The 12,854-nt window shown below is 38.7% G+C and overlaps 1 protein-coding gene across 7 annotated transcripts in view; it reads left to right on the forward strand.

Annotated features, from left to right (window-relative positions):
* The window catches only part of arhgap44a (Rho GTPase activating protein 44a), a 227,935-nt gene that overhangs the window by 176,552 nt on the left and 38,529 nt on the right, over positions 1-12,854 (forward strand). For all 7 annotated transcript variants that reach the window (XM_069929560.1, XM_069929564.1, XM_069929561.1 and 4 more), the window contains 3 exons: positions 3,160-3,241; positions 4,853-4,980; positions 9,393-9,504. In XM_069929560.1, the coding sequence (XP_069785661.1) occupies positions 3,160-3,241; positions 4,853-4,980; positions 9,393-9,504 (322 nt within the window). The remainder of the gene's footprint in view (positions 1-3,159; positions 3,242-4,852; positions 4,981-9,392; positions 9,505-12,854) is intronic.

Here is a 12,854-nt window from a genome sequence, read left to right on the forward strand (position 1 = left end):
GGAAGTAAGTCGGGAGCAGTGAGAATTGATAAATATCTGCCAATTCCAGTAATTATGTGACCACATTTTCAACCTATTTTTTGCCTCATTTCTTGCTTCAGGAAAAGATTGCAGATGAATTTAGATCTGGAATAATAGCTGTCAAAGTTCTCGTCATCTGTCCCTTTGCCTTAAAACCTTTATGCAGATCCATGTATATGTGTTAAATCTAATATCAGTGAATCATTTATATATTGATTCTATTATGATCTTTCAAAGTAAGAAAATAGCCTGATTTTCCCTAGCCACTTTCTTCCCTCATCTTAGATGTTGGCTTTGAGGTGGCCAAAATAATTATTCTTTACATCATTCTTTTTTTTTAATTTGGAAGGGCTCCGCAATCCACTGAAATTTTGAAAAGTTTAGCCTTTAATTTTTATGTAATTATTTTCTCTGTATATTTTCTATTTGCTTCCATGATTTGTATTTGATCATACAATAAAACCCCTGGTATCTGGCACCTATGGGGATTGGGGAATGCCGGATAAATGCATTTTACAGTTACTTGAAACCGCATGCTGCGTGATAGGTGGACTAACGGTGAGGTCGACAATTTTAAACTTCCTCTTTTTTTACCTGTTTATTGTCCACAATTTTTTGCCGGTTGCTTGAATTCTGGATAACAGGGGTTTAAAAGACCTACAAAAGTGCAACCTATTCCATTCACCTTCTGATACATGAAATTCTACCATTTCCTGTTACTTTCAGGTACTTTGACTCAATTTCATAAAATAGTTATTCCAAGATAAAACACTTCCCATTTTATTTCATTAGCTAAAGTAATTCAGTTCAAGCCCTTTCTATTAATTCCCATTCGACTAAATTCCTGATTCAGGCTCAGATATTTAGAAATCATTTTTTTCAAGGTGTTTTTTTTTCACATGAGCTTACAAGTACAACATGAGATTTGTGTCTTTTTGACCTATTCTGAATATGGTTTTGGATAGGATGGTGTAGTAAATTTAAATTCAGATAATAAAGGTTAAATAGTTAAAGCAGAGTTTTGGAGAATTAAATTAGAAATGAGATATAGTAGAATTTCCAAAATGTTGCTTTCTACATATCTTTGAAGTTTGAGGTAAATGGAAGTTGTCGATAACATTCCAATACTAGTCGAGTATGCAATTTATTTCACACAAACTCAGCAGGAAATTGCCTGGCAATTTTCCTATTGGGATGCAATAGTGGATTTAGGAGAAATTTGATGGGTCAGTCTGTGGCATGAAGCATCTCAGGAAGTTCACAGGCCAAACCATCCAGGAAAGTGTGCAAAAGTATGGCCACAGGAAATCAAAGCCAGCATGTTTGAGTTTCCTTTTTTAAGTTCATTTTGGCCATTTTCAATGGAATTTCTTGTCAGAAAAAAAATGTATAATCAACTACCAGCTATAAGGCATTCTGTTTTATTATTATTGTTATAAAAGGATATACTTTAATTTTAAAATATTCCAATTCATTTTGTTGAATAATACATGGCAACCTCATTATAAATGCCTGTGTCCTCTTCAGGAGTAGAGTGGTGCATACTGAAGTACCTGTAAGCTCACTACACACAATATGCATTGTTCAAGTGCTCGACGAAATTTTGAATGATTTGATATTGGGTGCTTGTTGATGGTTGGGGTATAAATTCCATTCATAGGAACAGCAATGATACCAAACTCATAAAAAGGAATTTGTAATGAAAGCATTTAGGGAGTAAAATGTTCAGTTTTTGATGTAGAAGTAAAACACAAAAATCTGTAGATGCCATGATTGAAGTAAAAACTCAATGCTGGAGTAACTCAGCAGGTCAAACAGTGTACTTTATATAGCAAAGATAAAGATAAAGATGTAATGTTAAACCAAAACCACCCATAAATTGGAGGAGCAGCACTTAATTTTCCATAGAGCATTCTCCAAGTCGACTTCACTGATTTCTGTTCTCCCTCTCTTCCCTATCCCTCTGTCTTCTTTCCTCCAGCTCTCCGTCCACTTCCCTCTCCATTCATAGAGCCATCCCACCCCCCACCCCCCACTCTTCGTTTGCTGGTGTGCCATCCCTCCCCATACCTCCTGTATGTGCCTATAGGACTGTGCTCCTATCATATTGTTTGGGTGCCTGTCTGTATTTTGTTTGTACCTTGATGAAGGGCTCAAGCCCAAACCATTGGTGATATTTGCTATGTAAAGTGCACTGTTTGAGTTTCTCCAGCATTGTGTTTTGATCAATTTTGGAAGTTTTTTTAAAGATTTGAATGGTAATCCCGATTCAGGTTCAGCTCTCCCGAGTTTTATTGTTAAAAGTTTAATCATTTCTAATTTAGAGCTGAAGTTACTGATATTTGAAACTATTTAGTGATCTTCCAATCTTTGAGAAAAGATTGGCTTTGGAATGAGGCCTCAGAAAGTAAAATAGTCCTATTTAGTCTATTTCATTGCCTATTGTGTTAACAGCTGTGGTGTAAATCCAACATTTCATCCTCTCTCTTTCTTCAGATGTAACACACTCTTCATAATGTAGGTTTCAGTAATACCAATAATTGCTGCCTTCCCATTTGTAATCTTTTTATGGTGATTGTTTTATTCTCTCTTGCATTTCAAAGAAAGTATATTTGGCACCTTCTGCTGTCTGCTCAAAACAGGGTCATCATCTTAAATCTGCTTTTCGAATTTTTCCTTCTGGAATATCTGAATTTAATTAAAATTTAAGCATTTTGGAAATGCAACTGCAGCAATTTGCTTGAAAGAGCTAATAACCTTTGATATTAATAAGTGCTGCCTGATTCTAGTCATAATTAGACCAGCCACAAATTTGCTCTTTTTCTGATTGCCCCATCAAAGAAATTCATTCCTCATAACTTTTCCTCCACTATTATATCCCCCTGCATATTTTAAACATTTTCATTCAATCAATTTTTAATATTCTAAACTTTGAAACTTTAAATCAAAAAGTATGCTCTCATAAGTTGGTAATACTTTCAAGGCCAATATGATTTTTTTCTTATTCATTGATATTTGTCCAGTTTCTCCCAGTTGACAATTTGTTTCGTCAATTGGTGTGAAATTAGATGAACTTGCACTAAGCAATGTTTCATTATCGTCTGTACTTAAATTTATTACGAATTATGTTTTCCCCAGCTAATAGAAGTGCAAGCTGAGTATCACAGGAAGTCATTGGTGCTTTTACAGAGTATACTGCCTCAGATTAAAGCTCAGCAAGGTAAAAAGACTTCAATGTGTTTCTGCTTTTCTGAATAGAGACAATATTGGAGGCAGTGGGTAACAGAAACGAAACTGCTAATATCATTTATAAAAAGCAATAAAAATGTGTAACAAAATTATTAACTTTGCTGAGTACAATGGAACTTGTGAACAGCATAATTCTGCAATTCATTCGCCCGAGAGCAGTACTGCAAAGTGCTTTCTGGAGATGAAGGACATCCTGGGTTTGTTTGATGCGAACTTCTTTAGGGTTATCTTCCCTGGCTTAATCAACATGTCTGTTCTTCTTTAAGCTTGTGGAAGTGTGAATGTTACCTTTGCGCTAACAAAAATGTCATACAGTGTTTGGTATGGGAATCACCATCAGTCATTCCTCTAAAACCAAGAATGAGGAAATTATTTCAAGGTTTAATTTTAGTTACATCCTTGGCATGACTTGTTCCTTCAATGTTCTGCATTGATAGGCCACAAAACAAATATAAATGCATTGCTATAATTGTTTTCTGGTTTGTTTTAAGCAATTAAAGACATTTACTGAGGGTACCATGAACATCTTTATCTTATTGGTACAAGGAGAACTTCTGTTTATAAGCTTCAGCATAAGTCTTTATAACATAAGAGCATGAAGCCGAACCAAGAATAGGCCATGTTAAGCTACACAGCTCCTTGAAGCAACTCCACCCTTCGATATCATCCCATCTGATGCAGGGCTTTCACCTTCCCATGTCCTCATTTTAACTTCGTATCCAAAAACCTGATGATCCCTACCACCGTCAAAAATTTCAAAGCTTTACAATCCCCTGTAACAAAAAATTCTCCTCACCTCTGCCTTGGTATCTGATCCCTTAACCTGACACTATTTTCCAAGTTCTAGACTACCCCTTCCCAATCTTTTCCTTGACTCGGCTGGAGCGGCATGGTTAGTGCAGCAGTTAGCGACACGCTACTACAGCGCCAGAAACCCGGGTTCAGATCCCACACTGTCTGTAAGGAGTACGTGCGTGTGATAGTACAAATTCAATCACCAATGTGTATATGTACATATGTTCAGATGGTAGTGTAGGATGACTGTGATTGGCTGAGAGTGTAGCCACACCTACAGGCAGGTCTTAAAGGATTGCTCCTAGCCAGACCAGGTCATTCTGGACTGGTCGACCTACTTGTGATATGCTCCAGTCTTTTAGTTAATAAAAGCCTTGGTTTGGATCAACAAGTCTTTGGTTCTTTCGACGCGCACTACAGTGCGCTCTCCCCGTGTCTGCGTGGGTTTCCTCTGGGTGCTCCAGTTTCCTTCCCCCTTCAAAAATGTATGAGGGTTGTAGGTTAATTGGGTGTAATTGGGCAGCAATGGGCTCATGGGCCAGAAGGGCCTGGTATCATGCTCTATGTTAAAATTTCAAAATTGAAATTTCAATAACACCAGAAAACTACCTTTGCTTTATGGTGACTAAAACAATGCAAGCTCAAAGCAGAATCAATGTTAATTTCAAAGCCTCAGCAGTAGGTGTTAAATAAGTTCATTGCTAATTTACTTGCAGGAATTCATTGAGATATTTTGAAAACCTTTTGCTAATGCCTAGAAACATTTCCATTTTATTTCCTATTAAAGAGGCTTGGATTGAAAAGCCTTCATTTGGCAAGCCACTGGAAGAACACCTTGGAATAAGTGGTCGAGAAATAGCATTTCCTGTCGAGGCCTGCGTGACAATGTTACTGGAGTGTGGCATGCAGGAAGAGGTAACTCCCCCCAACACCCCTTCACCCTTGCAGTTATCTTAAATCTCCACTTCCTGTTCTGCTCTCACTAATGCTGTATTCTAGATCTTTTGGAGTTCACTTGTCAAGCAATAACCCCCATCGTAAATCAATAAATGCAAATGCTGGATATAACTGCAACCAGAGAAAAGGAAAGACTGTTAGCATTTCAGATTAATGACCTTCCATCAGACATGTATCTGGGACAAGAATTATTTGTTTTGGTTCCAGCTTTCAGGATTCCGAGGTGACTGATATGGTTAGCGTGGGAACCATGGTATGGATGGCACAGGAGATCCCTGATATGTGAGTGGCTTTTGAGGTATTATGCTTCTTTTGCCATTTACTGAGGGCTTCTGCTTGGTCCAGACATATGCTTCCCAATACCATTCTGAATGCATATTGTGAATGCACAGGACAGGAAAAAAACCAGAGAGAGTTGTGAACACAGCCAGCATGATCATGGGCATTAGTCTCCACTCCATTAAGGGCATCTACAAGAGATGGTGTTTCAAGAAAGCAGCCTCCATCCTCAAGGACTCTCACCAACCAGGTCGTGCCCTCTTCTCACTGCTAGATTCAGGAAGGAGGTACAGGAGTCTGAAGACAAACACCCAACATTAAAAAAAAACCTTCTTCCCCTCTGTGATCAGATTTCTGACTGAACAATGAACCTCAGACATTGCCTCACTTTTTAAAAAATCTTTTTTTTGCACTAATTTATTTATTTATAGTAATTTTTGCACCTATAATGCACAGTGATGCTGCCACATAACAATAAATTTTGTGACACGTGTTCAGGGCGTTAAACCTAATTCTGATTCTGATTCTCATTTGTTCCTGCCTTACCCACCTTTGATATATTTTCTGTCTCAAAGAGGATTTACCACAAATCAAATTCACTTGAGTAAGAAATTAGATAAATTAAAAACATCAATATCACATGTGAAAATGGGAGATTGTAAGTTCAAAGGTTCCTTTTATTGTCACATAATAATACATTAAAAATGTAATACAGGTGCCGAACATTTTATCCGGGATCGTTGGGACTAGACATCTGCCTTTGTTCGGAATATTCCGGATTTTGGAACCGTTTTGATTTCTATCACTTTAAGCCCACCCGTCCGAGTCGTGCTCCCGTCTCTTCCCCCCACCCCCACTCACCTGAGTCACACTGCCGTCTCTCCCCCCCTCACCCACCCAAGTCACACTGCTCTCTCTCTCTCTCTCTCTCTCTCTCTCTCTCTCTCTCCCTCTCCTCCCCCCCTCCCTCCCTCCCCCTTCCTCTGCTGTACCAGGAGAATGACCCCCTTCTCAGTTCCCCTGCGCTGGGGCTGGTACAGCGGGTTTCAGCTGCATGGGGCATTATGGGTAGCGAAGACGGCCATTGAGCCGCCACCAGGCCCACTGAAAGCACCGCGACGCTGGACGGCGTCAGTAGAGGCGATTTGGAGGCGCTTATGAAGTAGCGGAACACGACAGGATGCACGGGAGCTGAGCTAGGGTCGCGTTGGGTCATGTTTGGTGCCAAACTCCATCTTTGATGAGCAGATGTCATCTCCCCAAAAAAAAAGTGCCAAGTTTTGGAGGTGGCCGGTTTCTGGAATTCTGGATAAAAGGTTAGGCACCTGTATACATGACATACTTTTGTCCGCCGTAAGGATCACCACGTGTAACAAGAGGAGAAAGAGAGAAGTAAAGGAAAGTCCCTTCAGACACATTGGGTACCTGTGGATTTGCTTCCTGCGAACCCACAGCCTCTTCAGCTGCACAGACTCCAGCTCAAATCATTGATAATCCAAGCTCCAGATCCAAACCTCCGATACAGTCTGGAAGGGCCTGAGGCCCTTCACGAGCCCTTCTTGCCCTCAGCACCTTATCGAATCCCGGTTCCAATATCTGTCATTCCCCAGCAGCCTGCATGAGTCCTTCATCTGTCAGTTGACAATAGACCACAGCCTTCGGCTGCTGAGCCCCTTGCTGGTCTGCTGCTGTGGTCCCCATCATGTAGGGTTGTCTCCTCAGCAAGCTCCAGATGTGGAGGAAGAAATGGAGTCGCCATTTTAGTCCAAGACATTTGTAAAGGTTGGAAGGAAAACAAGTTTAAGTTGTAGGAGAGGGGAGTAGAGAAAGATCTGTGGTCAGATTGTGGAGAGGCCAAGGTAACAAAAGCTCAGATAAGCAAAAGTGTGAAACGACCAAAGAATTAGGAAGGAAACCTGGAATAAAAATACTGGAATGCTGAATACTGTATATTTCAGTGGATGTCGACACTTGAAGCACCCAAAATACACCCCAAAAAAAGGGTCGTTCTATAGGCCAGATTTTAAAAAAAACAGTGACCTTAAAATTCTACTCAAAATACCACCCAGACCCCAACCTGTAACAAATTTTTAAGCTACTAGTGTATTAAGAAAAAGCTGCTGAGGTTACACAATTTTAATTTGCACTAAAATCCATTACCAATGTGGTGTTAAAGCAATAAAAGGACTGGAAACTTTAAAAAAAAGCACCACACACATTTAACATCCTTGAAAATCACTGGCTTCATCGTCTGAGGCAAAGAACTCAACAAGCACATCCGGACTCTCACTCTCAACACATGGGTCTCGGTCTGAATCTGGTGAGTCGGCTTCGGCTCCATCATCAGTGTCCCACAAAAAAATCGTCCTCATACCAAAAGCTAGCGACAGACCGAACCGTGAATTGCTTTGTGACGGTGCTTCGCCCACCAGCTCAGTCAACGTGCTGGTATGTTTGGAGCTCATCTTATACCAATGGTTTAAGCTCAAGCCATGAAATTCATACCGAAATTAGGTCTCGACTGACCTGAAGGTCACCTTATCCACTGAAATGACACTGATTTAAACTATTTCAAATACTGTATGTCATATCCTGAAGATTGTTGGAAGTTGAGGTGCAATTCTGCAATCTTATGTTATTTTCCATTACATTGCACAAACTTCCATTTATTGCTTCCACAGGACCACCTTTATCATGGTCTATTTTGTTCCACCTGCCACCCTCTTGCAGAACTTTGCTTTTACTCTTTCTCTTTTCCCAGTCCAAAAATACGTTTTCTCTATCCTTTCTCAGTCCTGAAAGATTAACTGTTCCTCTCCCCATAAGTGTAACCTTATTCGAGTGATTATTCTCCATTTTTTAACTCAAATTTACAAAATCAGCTACAAATGCACAGCACTAATGTTGGAATGAATGCTGGTCATTGGAAATTCCGACTTTGGTGGTGTAACAGAGAAAAATATTCTTTGCCAACATTTGTACAGTCTTTTTCTTTGCTGCTGCCATGGAATTGGGCTCACAAAATGACAGAAGCAACAGATAGTCCTTACCTTCTTGTCAGTAAAGACATTGGTCAGCTCAGGAACATCAAAGTGTGGAAGAATTTGCAATAGCGGTGACACGGAAATGTATGGAAGTCAGATCATTTTATACGGTTGGACAGATGGCATACGGAAATTCAAAATTGTATATCATTGGAAAAGATTACATAAAAATTCTCAGGTTGATTCCTTAAATTATGATTTGGAAACCATATATGGATTTCATCAGTAAGAGTCCATCTACATTGTCCATAATACCTGCTCCTCCCAATTAATATGTACAGGATAGAATAATATGTTAGGAATAAATGAATAGTGAATGATAAATAAATTCAGGTTTTTTTTTTCTTTTTTTCTCTTGGGGAGGGGGATAAAAAGAAAAAAATTATATAGCATTTTGTATCATTTTTATTACATTGTATTTTTATATATGCTGAAGAATTAGATGTATGTATTAATGCAAATGAAAAATAAAATTTTCCAAAAAAAGTGTGGAAGAATTTAGTTTTCAAATTTGTGAATGGAAAAGAAAATTGTTGTATGAAAGTATATAATATATATCGCAGGTCAGATCATGCCTGTGGGAAGAGAAACAGAATCCATATTTTAGGTCATTCCACTCTGTAATAATATTTTGTCACTCTGAAGACCTGAATACAGACATAGAGCAAGCAATCATTTCAATATTTTTGCATGCTACGCGCTGTGACACAAATTGTCAATTAAATATTTTCCTTAAATGATAAAAACCGATTGCTTCCTCCTTGCTAAATAATCTCTTAAAGAAGTGAGCAGAGGCCTAGCTGGATATATTTCATGCTTGCCTAATCACTCCGTTCCCTAATAATATTCTCCAGATGTGCTTCTGCTATGAGGTTTAGGCAAAATTATTACAGCTCAAAGTCCAAGTGCTACTTATTAAATCAAACATGACAGGTGAACCAATGGTTGAGGAGGCACTTTTAAAGTATTGTGAATTAAATTGTCTCTTAATGGTTGTTTATGGATGTTGAGTGTTGCCAGTGACATTGATAAGAGATTTCCCCCCAGGGCCTTTTCAGGGTAGCCGCCTCTGCCTCCAAACTGAAGAAGCTTAAGGCTTCACTTGACTGTGGTGTGCTGGACGTGCAAGAATATTCTGTGGATCCTCATGCTGTCGCAGGTAGGTCGCTCAGTCCAAGTTCAAGTTCATTGTCACATTCCAGTTTAAGAAAATTTGCCCAACGCTGTTACAGTGCCAGTGACCTAGGTTCCAATCCAGTGCTCTCTGTAAGGGGTCTCTACGGTCTCCCCATGTCTGCAAGGGTTTCTTCTGGGTCCTCTGGTTTCCTCCCACCCTTCGAAATGTACGAGGGTTGTAGGCTATTTCAGGTATTTGGGTGGCACGGGCTTGTGGGCCAGTTGGACCTGTTACCATGCAGTCTGTCTAAATTTTAAACATTTAAAATTTTTAATTTATGTGATTCCATAAAATAGCTTCCATTCATTGAATAGAATCACAGAGCTTTACAACATGGAAAGAGACTGGGTGACATAAGTAAATATTGATTCTTCTTGAAAAATAATCAATATATTTTATGCCATAAGATATGTTTAAATGTTATCAGCATAAAACCTTCTTTTACAAATTAAATGTACCTGTTCACTTAACATATAAAATAAGCAGATGAAAGTTAAATCATATCATTGTCTGGCCAACGCTATAGAAGAATATAAAGAGGGGAATACAATTAATATCTTCAAATGATGTGAAGATTGTAGATATTAGCCCTGTAATTCATTTAGGTTTATGTTATTCAGTTAGTTTGAACCAATATATACCACACTAGATTTTAAAGTGCAGTTTTCACTTGCAAAACATTATTCTGTTTCTCAAAGTAGTTTTTTATATTTCTTTTTATTGTGTATTTTTTAAAAATTGAAATACCCCTCAATAAGGCATATTTATTAATAAATTCTTCTATTTTTCCTTCATTATTTATTTTGGCCCTTCTTGTCAGACAGGCTCATGGGATCATGGCCAAAATGTTACAGGGGTTAGCAATGACTCAAAATTCTAAAACTGTTTGCTACTTGGAGTTGCATGGAAATCCTGAGTCAGACCTGTCAAACTTCCTCCATTTGCCCTGCTTTTTATAACCTTCACCAATTAAATCAAGAGAATTCACTTGAATTAACATGAAATTAAAGGATAGAAGTACTGTAAAACTCCCGATATCCAGCACCTATGGGGATTAGTAGAAGCTCTATAAGTTAATTTCCTGGTTGCTTGAGATTGCATGTTGGATGAATGGTGAGCTAAGGGGCACCAATTTTAAACTTTAGTATTTTTCACCTATTTATTTTCCGATTTTTTTTGTTGCAGATGCTTGAGGCTGCCAGTTGTTTGAATTCCTGATAACTGTGATTTTACTGTATATTGCATGGATATGTGCTAACCTCTGCTTTCTTAATTTGCTACATTGAATTAAAGATATTTCCATTTCAATTTACATAGTAGTTGTACTGTAAAATATACTGAAAATGTTTGCTGCACTAAATGTATGGTGTAGAACCAAATAACTGAAAATGGCTGAAGATATATTAGAAAGACTTGTTTAGACTTTGCCCTGTTGATGACTAAGAAGCAGCCAGTCCCATAGCAATGACGGAACTGGAGCACGGAGGTTGCCATGGAGATAGAAGAAAATGTGCAAGAGGCAGGACACAGGGATTCTCCCTATGCATGGGCTCCCCTCCATGTAATTGAATGTTATGATCTGAGCATGCACCCACTACTGCAAAAGGTGGCAAGGTTCATAATGTTAGCTCTGTCCTTCTCAGTATGACACAGATGCAGCTGGTAATGTTTCTATGATCCTGGGCATTGAAATCTAAAGCTGGCAGATTCTGTGCACAAGACAATGATGTCATAAGGGGGAACGTTAAAAAAAAACCCTCAAAGAAACCCCTAATATTTTTCATTACTGGCCCGTGAAAGTTATAGGGTCCACCCAAAAATATCAGGAAAGGAGGAAATGTTCAGTGCATCAAGAGCCAGGTACATTTAAGGTTCACTTGGGTAAGATAAGCACAGAGGTGCCTGGGCCAATTTATCAATGGATGCAATTCCACGTGGAAAGGATCGCTAATGTGTTCTAGCACATTCAGTGGAAAACAGGTGCAAATCAATCCTGTTTTTGTCCCTTGTAATTTGTTTAAGATGCCGTGATAATAATAACAGCTCAGAGAACTACATGACTCACAAAAGCTGACATCACGCTTTTCTATTGTGATTCCATCGGTTGAATATTTCAATGTGTGATTTTTAAGTAAGATACTTTAAAAGAAGGGCAGGCAAATACTTTTAAAGAATGTATAACTGTTTCTATTTTAATTTTATGTATATGGTTCAAATTTTATCTTAAAATGTTTTAAAAGTGAATTTAAAATTGTTTTTTTTCCTTCCTGGCGAATTCCTGGGGGAAAATATTTAATATGATTGACTGCTGAGCCTTCTTGCTGATAGAGTGCCAGAGATCCCCTTCACATGGTGCTTAACATCAGTTGATACCATAAAGGGAAATTTACACTAAAATACACCAGAATTTTGTTGTCATCTCTCCTTGAGGTCAGCAGAGAGCAGTTCTGCTTTGCAAACAATCACAAATCAACACCCTTCTCACATGGAGACTTTTGCTGCTTTTACTTTTGGTTGCCAGAATTGGTAGCTGTTAGCAACTAGGGCAAGGAGAAAAGTCCATCGGACTCTGCTAGGATCTCTCTGGGAAAGAAGGCATAGAAAATAAAATCATCCCATGAGCATTTTTGCAATCAGCATGACTAAGACCTTCATTGTATGTTTGAATGTTATTCACAGATCCATTTTGTGAGGCTTTGGGCAAGAATTCTTTGAAAAAATAAACACAGTTCAGTCTTTGCTGTCTCTCTCTCTCTCTCCATCCTCACCCACCACTTGTATATGGCAAGTTCTAGGCAACAAATGCACCACTGCTAATTTTACTCTTGCAGATATCCTTAAGCATTGAAAAACCATCAGAGCTAAAGCTATTTTTAATCATGCCTTGAGTTTTGGCGGTTTAAGAGCAGTCTGACTTTGTATGTTTTATGTGCAGCAGGTCAACAGCCGTGTTCAACATATGGCTTTCATCAAGCTAACTCCCATCTGACAAGGAAAATGTTCACAGGCTCAAACAGCCCACACAGTCATATTGCTGCCATTTCTGTTTAGTTTCCCACAGTATTTGAAAAATCCTGGATTAATTGTGCAATTTCAGACTTTCTGCAGTCCTAGAGAGTTTTTATTCAGACCCAGCCTCAATGTTCAGACCTAGCCGATTAAATAGGGGACTCCTATCAGTGGTTAAAAACACAAAAAAAAATGCTGGAGGAACTCAGCAGATCTCATAGGAGGTAAAAAAAAAAAAAGATATAACCGATATTTCTGGCCTGAGCCATTCTACATGTTGTTCAGGTGCCTTGCCGTTCGGTATAGGTGATCATGTCTCTCCC

This window comes from Narcine bancroftii, chromosome 3 (assembly GCF_036971445.1).
Source record: "Narcine bancroftii isolate sNarBan1 chromosome 3, sNarBan1.hap1, whole genome shotgun sequence".
NCBI lineage: Eukaryota > Metazoa > Chordata > Chondrichthyes > Torpediniformes > Narcinidae > Narcine > Narcine bancroftii.